This window comes from Phyllobates terribilis, unplaced genomic scaffold (assembly GCF_046119375.1).
Source record: "Phyllobates terribilis strain yellow unplaced genomic scaffold, ASM4611937v1 Scaffold_13__5_contigs__length_258822181, whole genome shotgun sequence".
NCBI lineage: Eukaryota > Metazoa > Chordata > Amphibia > Anura > Dendrobatidae > Phyllobates > Phyllobates terribilis.
Window position 1 is genome coordinate 253,369,274 of NW_027362773.1, and position 14,318 is coordinate 253,383,591.

Consider the following 14,318-nt stretch of genomic DNA (forward strand, 5'->3'; position numbering starts at 1 on the left):
GGCATACAGTTGAACTCACTCAGTCCCATCGGGGTGGTGAAGGCGGTCTTCTCCTTGTCAGCCTCTGCCACAGGAACCTGCCAGTACCCGCTAGTAAGGTCCAAAGTAGAAAAGAAGTTAGCCGATTTTAGTGCGGCTAAAGACTCCTCTATTCTAGGCAGCGGATATGCATCTTTGTGGGTGATACGGTTGATTTGTCTATAGTCGACGCACATTCTCATGGTGCCGTCTTTCTTTTTCACCAGAACCAAGGGGGCTGCCCAGGGGCTACAGCTGTCTCTAATGACCCCAGCTTCTTTCATTTCTTTTAGCATGCCCTTTGCGTTCTGATAATGTGCTGGGGGTACTGGTCTGTGTCTTTCTTTTATCGGTGGGTGGCTCCCTGTGGGGATATGGTGTTCTATCCCCTTTACTCTGCCGAAGTCTAGCGGGTGCTTACTAAAGACTCTCTCGTACTCCTGTACCACCCGGTAGACTCCTTGTTTTTGGTGCAGGGGAGTGGAGTCAGCACCCACATGGAGTTTCTGGCACCAGTCTTCCTTTTGTTTCTGGGAGCCATTACCCTCCGCCTGAGGAGATGGAGGCAAGGGTTCCACGGCCCTGATAGCTTTGTGTTCGACAACAAACAGTTTGGCGAGTGTAGCGTACCTGGGTAAGTGTACTTCCCTCTCCCCAATGTTGAGGATGCGGACGGGCACCCTCCCATGACGGACATCAACCACCCCCCGGGCTGTCAAAATGGTGGGCCTGCTGTCTGAGTACACGGGTTCTACCATGGCTTGGTAGTCTCTACCTCTCAACCCGATTGCAGTCCGACACCAGATCATCATTTCACTTTTGGGAGGCATGGAAATGGGGAATGGGTCACTCAGTCTTACGCTACCGATCTCACCACCAGACAGTTCTACCTGCTGCCGTCTCATCAGGGCTTTTATCGCCTTGTTGAGGACTCTCTGTTGGCTGGAACTAGCATTCACCGCCACCTGTTGTAGAATTACAATTACCTCTGAAAGACAATTTTCAATTACGTTAGTACCCACAGTTATTTTAGGGTGACTTTCACGTCGGTCAATGTCCACAATAATCACTCCCTGTGCCGGTAGTTCAACTTTACCAATCTTAATGGTCATCTCCTTGAACCCCATCTGCGGCACGGGTAAGCCATTACTGGCGATGATGCTCAAGTTACTGTCTGGATACTGTGTGATATCAGCATCAGTCCAATACTGCTTAAAAAGTACATAAGGGATAGTGGTTACTTGTGACCCAGTATCCAGCAAGGCGCTCATGGGGATACCGTCCAGCATCACGGGTAAAACCGGACGCCCCCCAACGTACTTATTACGCCAATTGTAAGGGCCTGGTGATTTTATGCCTGGGGGTTGGCCCTCTGCCCCAGGTTGGACCCGTTTAAATTACAGTACCTGGAAATGTGTCCGGGCTGGTTGCATCGACGGCAAATGGGCTGTCCATCCTCTGCGTAGCGGTCTGTGGGCCTCCCTCGGAACGACGGGATCCTCCTCTGTCGACGCCACGGGACATCCTCCGGACTTGAAGCCAGCTCGATGGGTCTTGACGGGTCCACTTGCAACGCCTGGACGGTCTTGGTCAACGCCGTGACGCTCCTGGTCAGCTCCTGGACTTGGTGGTGCAGGTCTTTCGACGGGGCTTGGTTCAGGGCCTGTGCATCAGCCCCCACGGGGTCCATAGAGGAGGGTGCCGCCTCCTGGTGGTAGGTGAGAGCAGGGCGCCGGGGGTTTATAGCGCCACTGGTTGCAGATTCACGGAGCACCCTTATGGCCCTGTCCTTAAATTGGGCAAAGGTCAGGTCGGGGTTCTGAAAGAACATGAGGCGCAGCTGGGCCCTGTGGGCGCTGGACAGCAGACCTTCTATGAATTGTTCTGTTAGCAGCTTATCCTTTTGCTGCACACTGCCAGGGTCAGTTTGTTGAATAGCCCTCAAGGCTTCCTGCAGATTTAGGGCATAGTCTCTGATGCTGTCCTGTGCCCGCTGCTTACATCCATAGAACCTCATTTTAATTTCAGCGGAGGTACGTGTGTCAAAGGTACCCCGCAGCCGGGCCAGAATACCCTTTACAGTTCTTTTCTCCTCAGCGGGCCATGACTTTACCTCCCGCTGGGCTGCGCCAGTTAACTGCCCTGTCAATATGCTGACCTTCTGTTCCTCTGTCAGGGGGTAAACCTGGAACAAACTGTACAGCCTTTCCTTAAAGTCAGTTAGGGCATGGGGCTCCCCTGAGTACTTGGGCAGCCAGGCCGCTCCAGGGATGTAGGGCAGGGAAAAGGGCATCACCGCTGCTGCAGCTGCGTTGGTGGTAGTGGGCGCCTCTGTGTCCGACATCTTCCTCCCCCCTAGTTAAGCGTGGCCTACCTTCCGACGATCCTCTTCTGTAGGCCGCGGCTCCGCTGCTGCTGCTATGGACGAGGACCTGGCGTCGCGTCCTGATGACGTCAGCGTCGCTCTCTCTCCCTTCCAGGACCTTGCGCAGCGTCGGTGCGTTGGGCGGAGCTTCGGATCTCGCGTGGTTTTGACGTCCACGCCCCTCTTCTTCCCGCGCGGCGTCCTGAAGATGGCGTCCGATGGCGGGAAGCAGCTGCGGATGGCGGGAAGACTGCAGAAGACGGCGGGAAACGGTCCAAGATGGCGTCTGATGGCGGGAATTGGCTCCGGATGGCGGGAAACGACTCCGGACGGCGGGAAACTTCGCCACAGGTAAGTTACAAAAGTCTTTTTCAGGCACGCAGTACCCGGTGGTTGCGGGCACGAAATCCTGCCGACTACGCCAAAGCTGACTCGCCCCCTGGGCCGTGGGGCACTCGGATCCGGGCAATAGGGAACGATGGGAGTAGTAGTGGCAACCTGGTTCCGTGGCTCAGGGTGGTCAGGCCAGTGGTAGTCCGTTATGTGCTATTGATTATGTCCGACTACGCCACCCATGGATTTGCGGTCATTAGGAACCGCCGCTGCATGCAGACCGCTGGGGCTGATGAGGTGTGCAGCTAGGGTAGTATGACTCCCCACGGGAAGAGTGCGGCCCCAGGGCAGTATAATGGATGGTGGGAGTGATGGTAGTGAGAGTCCCAGTGCTGATAGTGCTGGAGGAGCAAGGAGCACACAGACAACAGGTTGCAGTCCAGGGTCTTTACTAGAACAGGTAAACTGACCCACAAACAGTCCCGGCTAGGAGGGGACCTGGATGTCTGAGAGCAACGGGGAAATTGGCCCTGGTCAGGGTGAGGGTGTAGGCCTACCGTGCTTTCTGCGCTCCTTCTGGCTATCTCCTCGTTATAGGGTAACAGCCCACGTTTCCGAGCTTTCCGTGTATTCTCGCCTGTATGGCCTGCGACGTGGGTTCCTTTCTGCTCCCAGCCTTGTACGGCTTTACTGGTCCCTTCGGTTGTGGCAGGGCCTCCAGGCTTCTTAGGCCAAGGAATATACAGTCCCTTGCGGACTGGTTCTCTGCTGGAGGATGTAGAATCCTCCCAGCCTCAGACACCAAAGTCTGGTAAAGTAAGTCTTTTATCTGCCAAGACAGGCTCTCTTCGCCTCTTGTCTCTGGCTTGTGGCTCTCCTCCTGCCACACTTCCTCTTAGGTGCAATACAACTTTCTGTCCCTGCTCTGCTCTGGGACAAGTCTCAGTCCTGAGACAGGCCTTCAAGTTCTCTCTAACCCTGCCCCCAGCACCAGCTTTTATAGGGGCAGCCTGCTCCCCCTACTAGCCTGAGACAGGAGGTACTGCATGCTAATGTTCCCCTGACTAGAGAACCTCCCCCTTGCTCTCAGACACAGCTTTATTACATTTTGTGGCATCCAGGCCAGGGTGACACAGAGACAGCCAGCCAGAGAGAGACAGACAACCAGAGAGACAGCCAGTGAGCCAGAGAGAGAGAGACAGAGAAAGACAGTCAGAGAGAGACAGCCAGAGAGGGAGGCAGCCAGCCAGAGAGGGAGAGAGAGACAGCTAGAGAGAAACAGCCAGCCATAGAGAGACAGACAACCAGAGAGACAGCCAGCGAGCCAGAGAGAGAGAGCCAGAGAAAGACAGTCCGAGAGAGACAGCCAGAGAGGGAGACAGACAGCCAGAGAGGGAGAGAGACCACAAGAGAGAGACAGCCAGCCATAGAGAGAGTCAGCCAGAGAGAGACAGCCAGCCAGAGAGAGACAGCCAGAGAGAGACTGCCAGCCTGAGAGAGATAGCCAGTCAGAGAGAGAGAGAGACAGCTAGAGAGCGAGAGACAGCTAAAGAAAAAGAACTATCTAGAGAGAGACTGACAGCCAGCAAGTGTGAGACAGCCAGAGAGAGAGACAGCCAGAGTCTCTCTGTCTCTTTCTGTCTCTCTCTGTCTGTCTCCCCCCTCTCTGGCTGTCTTTCTCCATCTCTGGTTGTCTCTCGCTGTCTCTCTCCCTCTCTCGCTGTCTCTCTCTCTGGTTTGCTGTCTGTCTCTCTGACTGGCTGTCTCTCTATCTGGCTGTCTTTATGATGTGGAAGATACTTGTGCTTCAGCGCAGCCTATGGTCAGGTCTTATCTCGGGGATTTGGCCTAGAGCACCAAGGAAAGAACCTGCCTACAGTCCGACCCGAAGCAGAAGAATCTCATTAACACAAAACTGCAAACACTGATTACACAAGAACCACAAGAAGGATTTCTTCACCTCAGGAATCATTTTAATCAGTACATCAGCCCCAACATGACACTGCCTGTAGTTTGCTTAGCAAAATCCTGCTGACAGGTCCCCTTTAAGACCTGAAAACCTCTCAGATGGAATACTGATAGCAGCAGCTGATCAGGAGCCGCTGACTGGCAGCAACAGTCAGATGACATAATAATGTGACATGACAGCCAGGGGTACACAGCGCTGCGATCGGAGGAACAGCACTGGTCTGGGTATGTAGTATAATTTAAGATGGACTGTGGAGCTGTTAGAAGGGGTTGGGTTGTCCCCTTTACTAGATCCATGTCAATGTCTACCTACACTATAGGAATAAAGGTATTGTGACCCTTCCAAATTACACTTATGGGAGCTTTCAGCACCTTCCATTCAATATCCATACCCATGGTCTCAGAAGAAGCCAGCATAAACCAATTTATTTTTTAACAAAGCCCTGTTCAAGTTTGGCCATGAATGCCATAAAAATAAAACACAAAAAAATAGTTTTTCACCCCACTTGGAATTATTTCCCTGTTTTCTAGTAACTTATATAGCAAAATCAATGGGGTCATTTAAAACTACAACTCGTCCCACAAAAAAAAAAACAATCCGGGGTCAAAAAAAATCCTGGCTCTATGACAAATAGGAGAAAGAAATGAAAAATTTTCAATATTTTGAACACTTTCTATGTCAGTTTTCCGGCTTGAATTTTCTTTTTACTCCCATTTTTCCTATCTATATCCTAGAACTTAAAAATAAAATTAGGAAATTCCATAAAAAAAATATTAACTTTCAGATGTGGCATTTCCAATTTTTTTTTTTGCACCAAAACCCAAACCTCTCCCCAGTCATGAAAAGGTCTCCGTTTACGGTAGGAACGCTGCGATACAACGGGTCATAGCAAAGTAATAATGCAGGTTACATAATATCTCATTAGTGGCTCGGTGATTAGATCCATTCCCTCCCTACGCTAGTTACACTCATTGGTCATTTATTTTGCAGTTTTATTCCCCTCCACCAGGAAGGTGAAATGTAGAAATCCGTCTTTTTTTCCCCCCATGTCTCCTTTCTACTGACAGATGGATTGTAGGTCACTGACGGATTATTCAAGATTATATCTACAAAGAATAGGTCAGGCTTAAGTACTCTCAGTGCATTACACATTTTTCGTGAAGCTAAAAATAATGTTTGTGAAATGTCCTTCGTTATCAATGTCGTTTGGCAATTTTCTTATAAAAATAGAAAAAATGTGATAATGAATCATACGGATATCTAATTATATCAAAAAGTGATTATATAGAGCACACTGTACATGGCAAACTCTGGCCCGTGGGCCAAATCTCGCCCTCGGGGTGATTATATTTGGCCTGTGACATCAGATCCACCACACCTATATGGGGCCATTATACTGTATGGAGGACTGTGTGGGGCCCATTATACTGTATAGAGGACTATGTGGGGCCCATTATACTGTATGGAGGACTATGTGGGGCCATTATACTATATGGAGGACTGTGTGGGGCCCATTATACTGTATGGAGCACTATATGGGACCCATTATACTGTATGGAGGACTATGTGGGGTCCATTATTCTGTATGGAGGACTATGTGTGGCCCACTATACTGTATGGAGGACTATGTGGGGCCATTATACTGTATGAAGGACTATGTGGGGCCCATTATACTGTACGGAGGACTGTGTGGGGCAATTATACTGTATGAAGGACTATGTGGGGCCCATTATACTGTATGGAGGAGTATGTGGGGCCATTATTATGTATTGAGGACTATGTGGGTCCATTTTTCTGTATGGAGGACTATGTGGGGCCATTATTCTGTATGGAGGACTATGTGGGGCCATCATACTGTATGGAGGACTATGTGGGGCCATCATACTGTATGGAGGACTATGTGGAACCATTATACTGTATGGAGGACTATGAGAAGCAATTATACTGTATGGAGGACTATGTGGGGACCATTATACTGTATGGAGGACTATGTGGGGCAAATTATTCTGTATGGAGGACTGTGTGCGGCCCATTACACTGTATGGAGGACTATGTTGGGCCCATTATACTGTATGGAGGACTATGTGGGGCCATTATTCTGTATGGAGGACTATGTGGGGCCCATTATTCTGTATGGAAGACTATTTGGGGCCCATTATACTGTTTGGAGGACTATGTGGGCCCCATTATTTTGTATGAAGCACTATGTGGGGCCCATTATTCTGTATGGAGGACTATGTGGGGACCATTATACTATATGGAGGACTATGTGGGGCCCATTATACTGTATGGAGGACTATGTGGGGCCCATTACACTGTATGAAAGACTCTGTGGGGCCCATTATACTATATGGAGGACTATGTTGGGCCCATTATACTGTATGGAGCATTATGCGGGGCCATTATTCTGTATGGAGGACTATGTGGGGCCATCATACTGTATGGAGGACTATGTGGGGCCATCATACTGTATGGAGGACTATGTGGAACCATTATACTGTATGGAGGACTATGTGGAGCCATTATACTGTATGGAGGACTATGTGGGGACCATTATACTGTATGGAGGACTATGTGGGGCAAATTATTCTGTATGGAGGACTGTGTGCGGCCCATTACACTGTATGGAGGACTATGTGCGGCCCATTAAAATGTATGGAGGACTATGTGGGGCCATTATACTGTATGGAGGACTTTGTGGGGCCATTATACTGTATGGAGGACTATGTGGGGCCCATTATACTGTATGGAGGACTATGTGGGGCCATTATTTTGTATGGAGGACTATGTGGGGACCATTATTCTCTATGGAGGACTATGTGGGGACCACTATACTGTATGGAGGACAATGTGGGGCAAATTATTCTGCATGGAGGACTGTGTGCGGCCCATTACACTGTATGGAGAACTATGTTGGGCCCATTATACTATATGGAGGACTATGTTGGGCCCATTATACTGTATGGAGCATTATGCGGGGCCATTATTCTGTATGGAGGACTATGAGGGGCCCATTATTCTGTATGGAGGACTATGTGGGGCCCATTATACTGTAAGAAGGACTATGTGGGGCCCATTATACTGTATGTAGGACTACGTGGGGTCCATTATTCTGTATGGAGGACTATGTGTGGCCCACTATACTGTATGGAGGACTATGTGGGGCCCATTATACAGTATGGAGGACTATGTGGGGCCCATTATTCAGTATGGAGGACTGTGTGGGGCCATTATACTGTATGAAGGACGATGTGGGGCCCATTATACTGTATGGAGGACTATGTGGGGCCCATTATACTGTAAGAAGGACTATGTGGGGCCCATTATACTGTATGTAGGACTATGTGGGGTCCATTATTCTGTATGGAGGACTATGTGTGGCCCACTATACTGTATGGAGGACTATGTGGGGCCCATTATACAGTATGGAGGACTATGTGGGGCCCATTATTCAGTATGGAGGACTGTGTGGGGCCATTATACTGTATGAAGGACGATGTGGGGCCCATTATACTGTATGGAGGACTATGTGGGGTCCATTATACTGTATGGAGGACTATGTGGGGCCCATTATTCTGTATGGAGGACTATTTGGGGCCCATTATACTGTTTGGAGGACTATGTGGGCCCCATTATTCTGTATGAAGCACTATGTGGGGCCCATTATTCTGTATGGAGGACTATGTGGGGACCATTATTCAGTATGGAGGACTGTGTGGGGCCATTATACTGTATGAAGGACGATGTGGGGCCCATTATACTGTATGGAGGACTATGTGGGGTCCATTATACTGTATGGAGGACTATGTGGGGCCCATTATTCTGTATGGAGGACTATTTGGGGCCCATTATACTGTTTGGAGGACTATGTGGGCCCCATTATTCTGTATGGAGGACTATGTGGGGACCATTATACTATATGGAGGACTATGTGGGGCCCATTATACTGTATGGAGGACTATGTGGGGCCCATTACACTGTATGGAACACTGTGTGGGGCTCATTATACTGTATGGAGGACTATGTTGGGCCCATTATACTGTATGGAGGACTATGCGGGTCCATTATTCTGTATGGAGGAGTATGTGGGGCCATTATACTGTATGGAGGAGTATGTGGGGCCATTATTCTGTATGGAGAACTATTTGGGGTCCATTATACTGTATGGAGCACTATGTGGGGACCATTATACCGTATGGACGACTATGTGTGGCCCATTATACTGTATCGAGGACTATGTGGGGCCATTATACTGTATGGAGGACTTTGTGGGGCCATTATACTGTATGAAGGACGATGTGGGGCCCATTATACTGTATGGAGGACTATGTGGGGTCCATTATACTGTATGGAGGACTATGTGGGGTCCATTATACTGTATGGAGGACTATGTGGGGTCCATTATACTGTATGGAGGACTATGTGGGGTCCATTATTCTGTATGGAGGACTATGTGTGGCCCACTATAATGTATGGAGGACTATGTGGGGCCATTATACTGTATGAAGGACTATGTGGGGCCCATTATACTGTACGGAGGACTGTGTGGGGCAATTATACTGTATGAAGGACTATGTGGGGCCCATTATACTGTATGGAGGAGTATGTGGGGCCATTATTATGTATGGAGGACTATGTGGGTCCATTTTTCTGTATGGAGGACTATGTGGGGCCATTATACTGTATGAAGGACTATGTGGGGTCCATTATACTGTATGGAGCACTATGTGGGGCCCATTATACCGTATGGACGACTATGTGTGGCCCATTATACTGTATCGAGGACTATGTGGGGCCATTATACTGTATGGAGGACTTTGTGGGGCCATTATACTGTATGAAGGACTATGTGGGGTCCATTATTCTGTATGGAGGACTATGTGTGGCCCACTATACTGTATGGAGGACTATGTGGGGTCCATTATACTGTATGGAGGACTATGTGGGGTCCATTATTCTGTATGGAGGACTATGTGTGGCCCACTACACTGTATGGAGGACTATGTGGGGCCCATTATACAGTAAGGAGGACTATGTGGGGCCCATTATTCAGTATGGAGGACTGTGTGGGGCCATTATACTGTATGAAGGACGATGTGGGGCCCATTATACTGTATGGAGGACTATGTGGGGTCCATTATACTGTATGGAGGGCTATGTGGGGTCCATTATTCTGTATGGAGGACTATGTGTGGCCCACTATACTGTATGGAGGACTATGTGGGGCCATTATACTGTATGAAGGACTATGTGGGGCCCATTATACTGTACGGAGGACTGTGTGGGGCAATTATACTGTATGAAGGACTATGTGGGGCCCATTATACTGTATGGAGGAGTATGTGGGGCCATTATTATGTATGGAGGACTATGTGGATCCATTTTTCTGTATGAAGGACTATGTGGGGCCATTATTCTGTATGGAGGACTATGTGGGGCCATCATGCTGTATGGAGGACTATGTGGGGCAAATTATTCTGTATGGAGGACTGTGTGCGGCCCATTACACTGTATGGAGGACTATGTTGGGCCCATTATACTGTATGGAGGACTATGTGGGGCCATTATTCTGTATGGAGGACTATGTGGGGCCCATTATTCTGTAAGGAGGACTATTTGGGGCCCATTATACTGTTTGGAGGACTATGTGGGCCCCATTATTCTGTATGAAGCACTATGTGGGGCCCATTATTCTGTATGGAGGACTATGTGGGGACCATTATACTATATGGAGGACTAAGTGGGGCCCATTATACTGTATGGAGGACTATGTTGGGCCCATTATACTGTATGGAGGACTATGTGGGGCCATTATTCTGTATGGAGGACTATGTGGGGCCCATTATTCTGTAAGGAGGACTATTTGGGGCCCATTATACTGTTTGGAGGACTATGTGGGCCCCATTATTCTGTATGAAGCACTATGTGGGGCCCATTATTCTGTATGGAGGACTATGTGGGGACCATTATACTATATGGAGGACTATGTGGGGCCCATTATACTGTATGGAGGAGTATTTGGGGCCATTATTATGTATGGAGGACTATGTGGATCCATTTTTCTGTATGAAGGACTATGTGGGGCCATTATTCTGTATGGAGGACTATGTGGGGCCATCATACTGTATGGAGGACTATGTGGGGCAAATTATTCTGTATGGAGGACTGTGTGCGGCCCATTACACTGTATGGAGGACTATGTTGGGCCCATTATACTGTATGGAGGACTATGTGGGGCCATTATTCTGTATGGAGGACTATGTGGGGCCCATTATTCTGTAAGGAGGACTATTTGGGGCCCATTATACTGTTTGGAGGACTATGTGGGCCCCATTATTCTGTATGAAGCACTATGTGGGGCCCATTATTCTGTATGGAGGACTATGTGGGGACCATTATACTATATGGAGGACTATGTGGGGCCCATTATACTGTATGGAGGACTATGTGGGGCCCATTACACTGTATGGAAGACTGTGTGGGGCTCATCATACTGTATGGAGGACTATGTGCGGCCCATTAAAATGTATGGAGGACTATGTGGGGCCATTATACTGTATGGAGGACTTTGTGGGGCCATTATACTGTATGGAGGACTATGTGGGGCCCATTATACTGTATGGAGGACTATGTGGGGGCCATTATTTTGTATGGAGGACTATGTGGGGGCCATTATTCTCTATGGAGGACTATGTGGGGACCATTATACTGTATGGAGGACAATGTGGGGCAAATTATTCTGTATGGAGGACTGTGTGCGGCCCATTACACTGTATGGAGAACTATGTTGGGCCCATTATACTATATGGAGGACTATGTTGGGCCCATTATACTGTAAGGAGCATTATGCGGCCCATTATTCTGTATGGAGGACTATGAGGGGCCCATTATTCTGTATGGAGGACTATGTGAGGCCATTATTCTGTATGGAGGACTATGTGGGGCCCATTATTCTGTATGGAGGACGATGTTGGGCCCATTATACTGTATGGAGGACTATGTTGGGCCCATTATATTGTATGGAGGACTATGTTGAGCCCATTATACTGTATGGAGGACTATGTGGAACCATTATACTGTATGGAGAACTATGTGGAGCCATTATACTGTATGGAGGAGTTTGTGGAGCCATTATTCTGTATGGAAGACTATGTTGGGCCCATTACACTGTATGGAGGATTGTGTTGGGCTCATTATACTGTATGCAGGACTATGTGGGGCCCATTATACTGTATGGAGCATTATGCAGGGCCATTATTCTGTATGGAGGACTATGTGGGGCCATTATTCTGTATGGAGGACTATGTGGGGCTCATTATTCTGTATGGAGGACTATGTTGGGCCCATTATACTGTATGGAGTACTATGCTGGGCCCATTATACTGTATGAAGGACTATGTGGGGCCCATTATACTGTATGGAGCATTATGCGGGGCCATTATTCTGTATGGAGGACTATGTGGGGCCATTATTCTGTATGGATGACTATGTGGGGCCCATTATACTGTATGAAGGACTATGTGGGGCCCATTATACTGTATAGAGCATTATGCGGGGCCATTATTCTGTATAGAGGACTATGTGGGGCCATTATTCTGTATGGAGGACTATGTGGGGCCATTATTCTGTATGGAGCACTATGTTGGGCCCATTATACTGTATGGAGGACTATGCGGGTCCATTATTTTGTATGGAGGAGTATGTGGGGCCATTATACTGTATGGAGGAGTATGTGGGGCCATTATTCTGTATGGAGGACTATGTTGGGCCCATTATACTGTATGGAGGACTATGTTGGGCCCATTATACTGTATGGAGGAGTCCATTTAGTATTTACAGCAACAAAAACCATAGTGAAAGTCAGTGAAGGGCTGCGGTACTAAACTAGTAGCATGGCCCATCTTAGATACCATAGGGTCCCAGAGTTCGGACCCCCACTCATCATAGCTCTATACCATCACTTTGTGAGGTAGAAATAATCCCTATCAATGTATAATCAGCGGGGTGCTGAATCCTGGGAATCAGCAGAGCAATGGGGCTCGAGCACCACAGCTTCTTTATTGTTTATCCAAGCACAGTGCCACTATACAAGTGTGGCTGTGCCAGGTATTGCAACATTTCCACAAGCGTTTCAGTTTGAAAACTTGTCTTTTGCGAACTTCTGAAAAAACACAGTGTGAACATATCCTAAGAATAAAGATGCGGTAGCACTGAATCCCCAGCACGGTAACACCCACCCCCACCAGGCTGTGCAAGGTACTGCAGATGGTCCTATCTGCCCAATGACTCCTTTATTCTAATGATTAGTGAGGTTCCCAAAGGTTACATATGCCACCACACGCTGTCAGGATACATTACATACATCCAGCCGCATTCAGACTAAACGTGTGCGACCTCGCTCAATACTAGGCCGAAAACAGTCTAGTCGGAATGTGGCCGGAAGTATGGACATCACATACTTGGAATCACATGACCGCTTGGAGGATCCTGACAGCGTGCGATGCTTGAGACGTAAGGATTCACAAGTCTGTAGTCACATAGGGTTACCAGCTGACAAGCCCTTTAACTGTTTTAACCCCTGTAGCTCCAGTGCTTCCGCTCCGCCGTCCCCGTCAGTCTCTGGGCGATGACGTTTCGCACATGCAGGCGACACGACCACTGCAGCCAATTGCTGACCCCGGCGGTCTCGTGACATACATGCAGCACCTGGGATTCAGGGGGTTAAACTGCTTTTGTTTTAAATTTATAATAAAATAAATAAAAAAATATTTCTAAAAATAATAAATAAAATAATAAAAAAATAATAAAAACAATAAATACTCAACTTCACTGCACTCTGGGTGTATTTTTTATTCTCTTTTTTAGATCCCAGAGACCCCAATATATATCTAAACAGATGCAACATTTTAGGGTCTGACAAAGTGGGGTGATGGCTGGGAACCGGCAGTTTGGTATGAAGCAGCCCCATTCACACCAATTAGAGGGTAAATAGTGCGGCTTTCTTATATTGCGGAATATAAACACAAAACAGGAGTCCTATGAACACACGCTGACTACACGTCCTTCCAGCCGCCATTCTACCAGTTCTATGTCACATGGCGCCCCCGACCCTGGAGGAATAAGTCTCAGCCTCTATTCCGACATAAAACGCCCCAAGGAAACGCCACATCCGCTCACACACTGCGGTACCTGGTGCTCTGCAGCGTAGGCGGCAGCAAGGACACAGCGCCAGGCTCCATGGCGGCAGCGGAGAGTTTACACTGTGTTGCCCTAGTAACCGAGGACGCGGCTGTGGGCGGAGCTTGTGCTGCAGCCTGTGGAGGGGCAGAGACAGGAGCTGCTGTGCTGCAGCCTGTGGAGGGGCAGAGACAGGAGCTGCTGTGCTGCAGACTGTGGAGGGTCAGAGACAGGAGCTGCTGTGCTGCAGACTGTGTAGGGTCAGAGACAGGAGCTGATGTGCTGCAGACTGTGGAGGGGCAGAGACAGGAGCTGATGTGCTGCAGACTGTGGAGGGTCAGAGACAGGAGCTGATGTGCTGCAGACTGTGTAGGGTCAGAGACAGGAGCTGCTGTGCTGCAGACTGTGGAGGGGCAGAGACAGGAGCTGATGTGCTGCAGACTGTGGAGGGACAGA

The 14,318-nt window shown here is 48.6% G+C and overlaps 1 protein-coding gene across 1 annotated transcript in view; it reads right to left on the bottom strand.

Moving 5' to 3' along the window:
- TSNAXIP1 (translin associated factor X interacting protein 1) overlaps nt 1-13,985 on the bottom strand; it is an 86,839-nt gene extending 72,854 nt beyond the window's left edge. Inside the window, exon 1 of the mRNA XM_073659395.1 lies at nt 13,875-13,985. Coding sequence (XP_073515496.1) covers nt 13,875-13,924 — 50 coding nt within the window. The 5' untranslated portion in view covers nt 13,925-13,985. The remainder of the gene's footprint in view (nt 1-13,874) is intronic.
- Nucleotides 13,986-14,318: the final 333 nt, after the last annotated feature.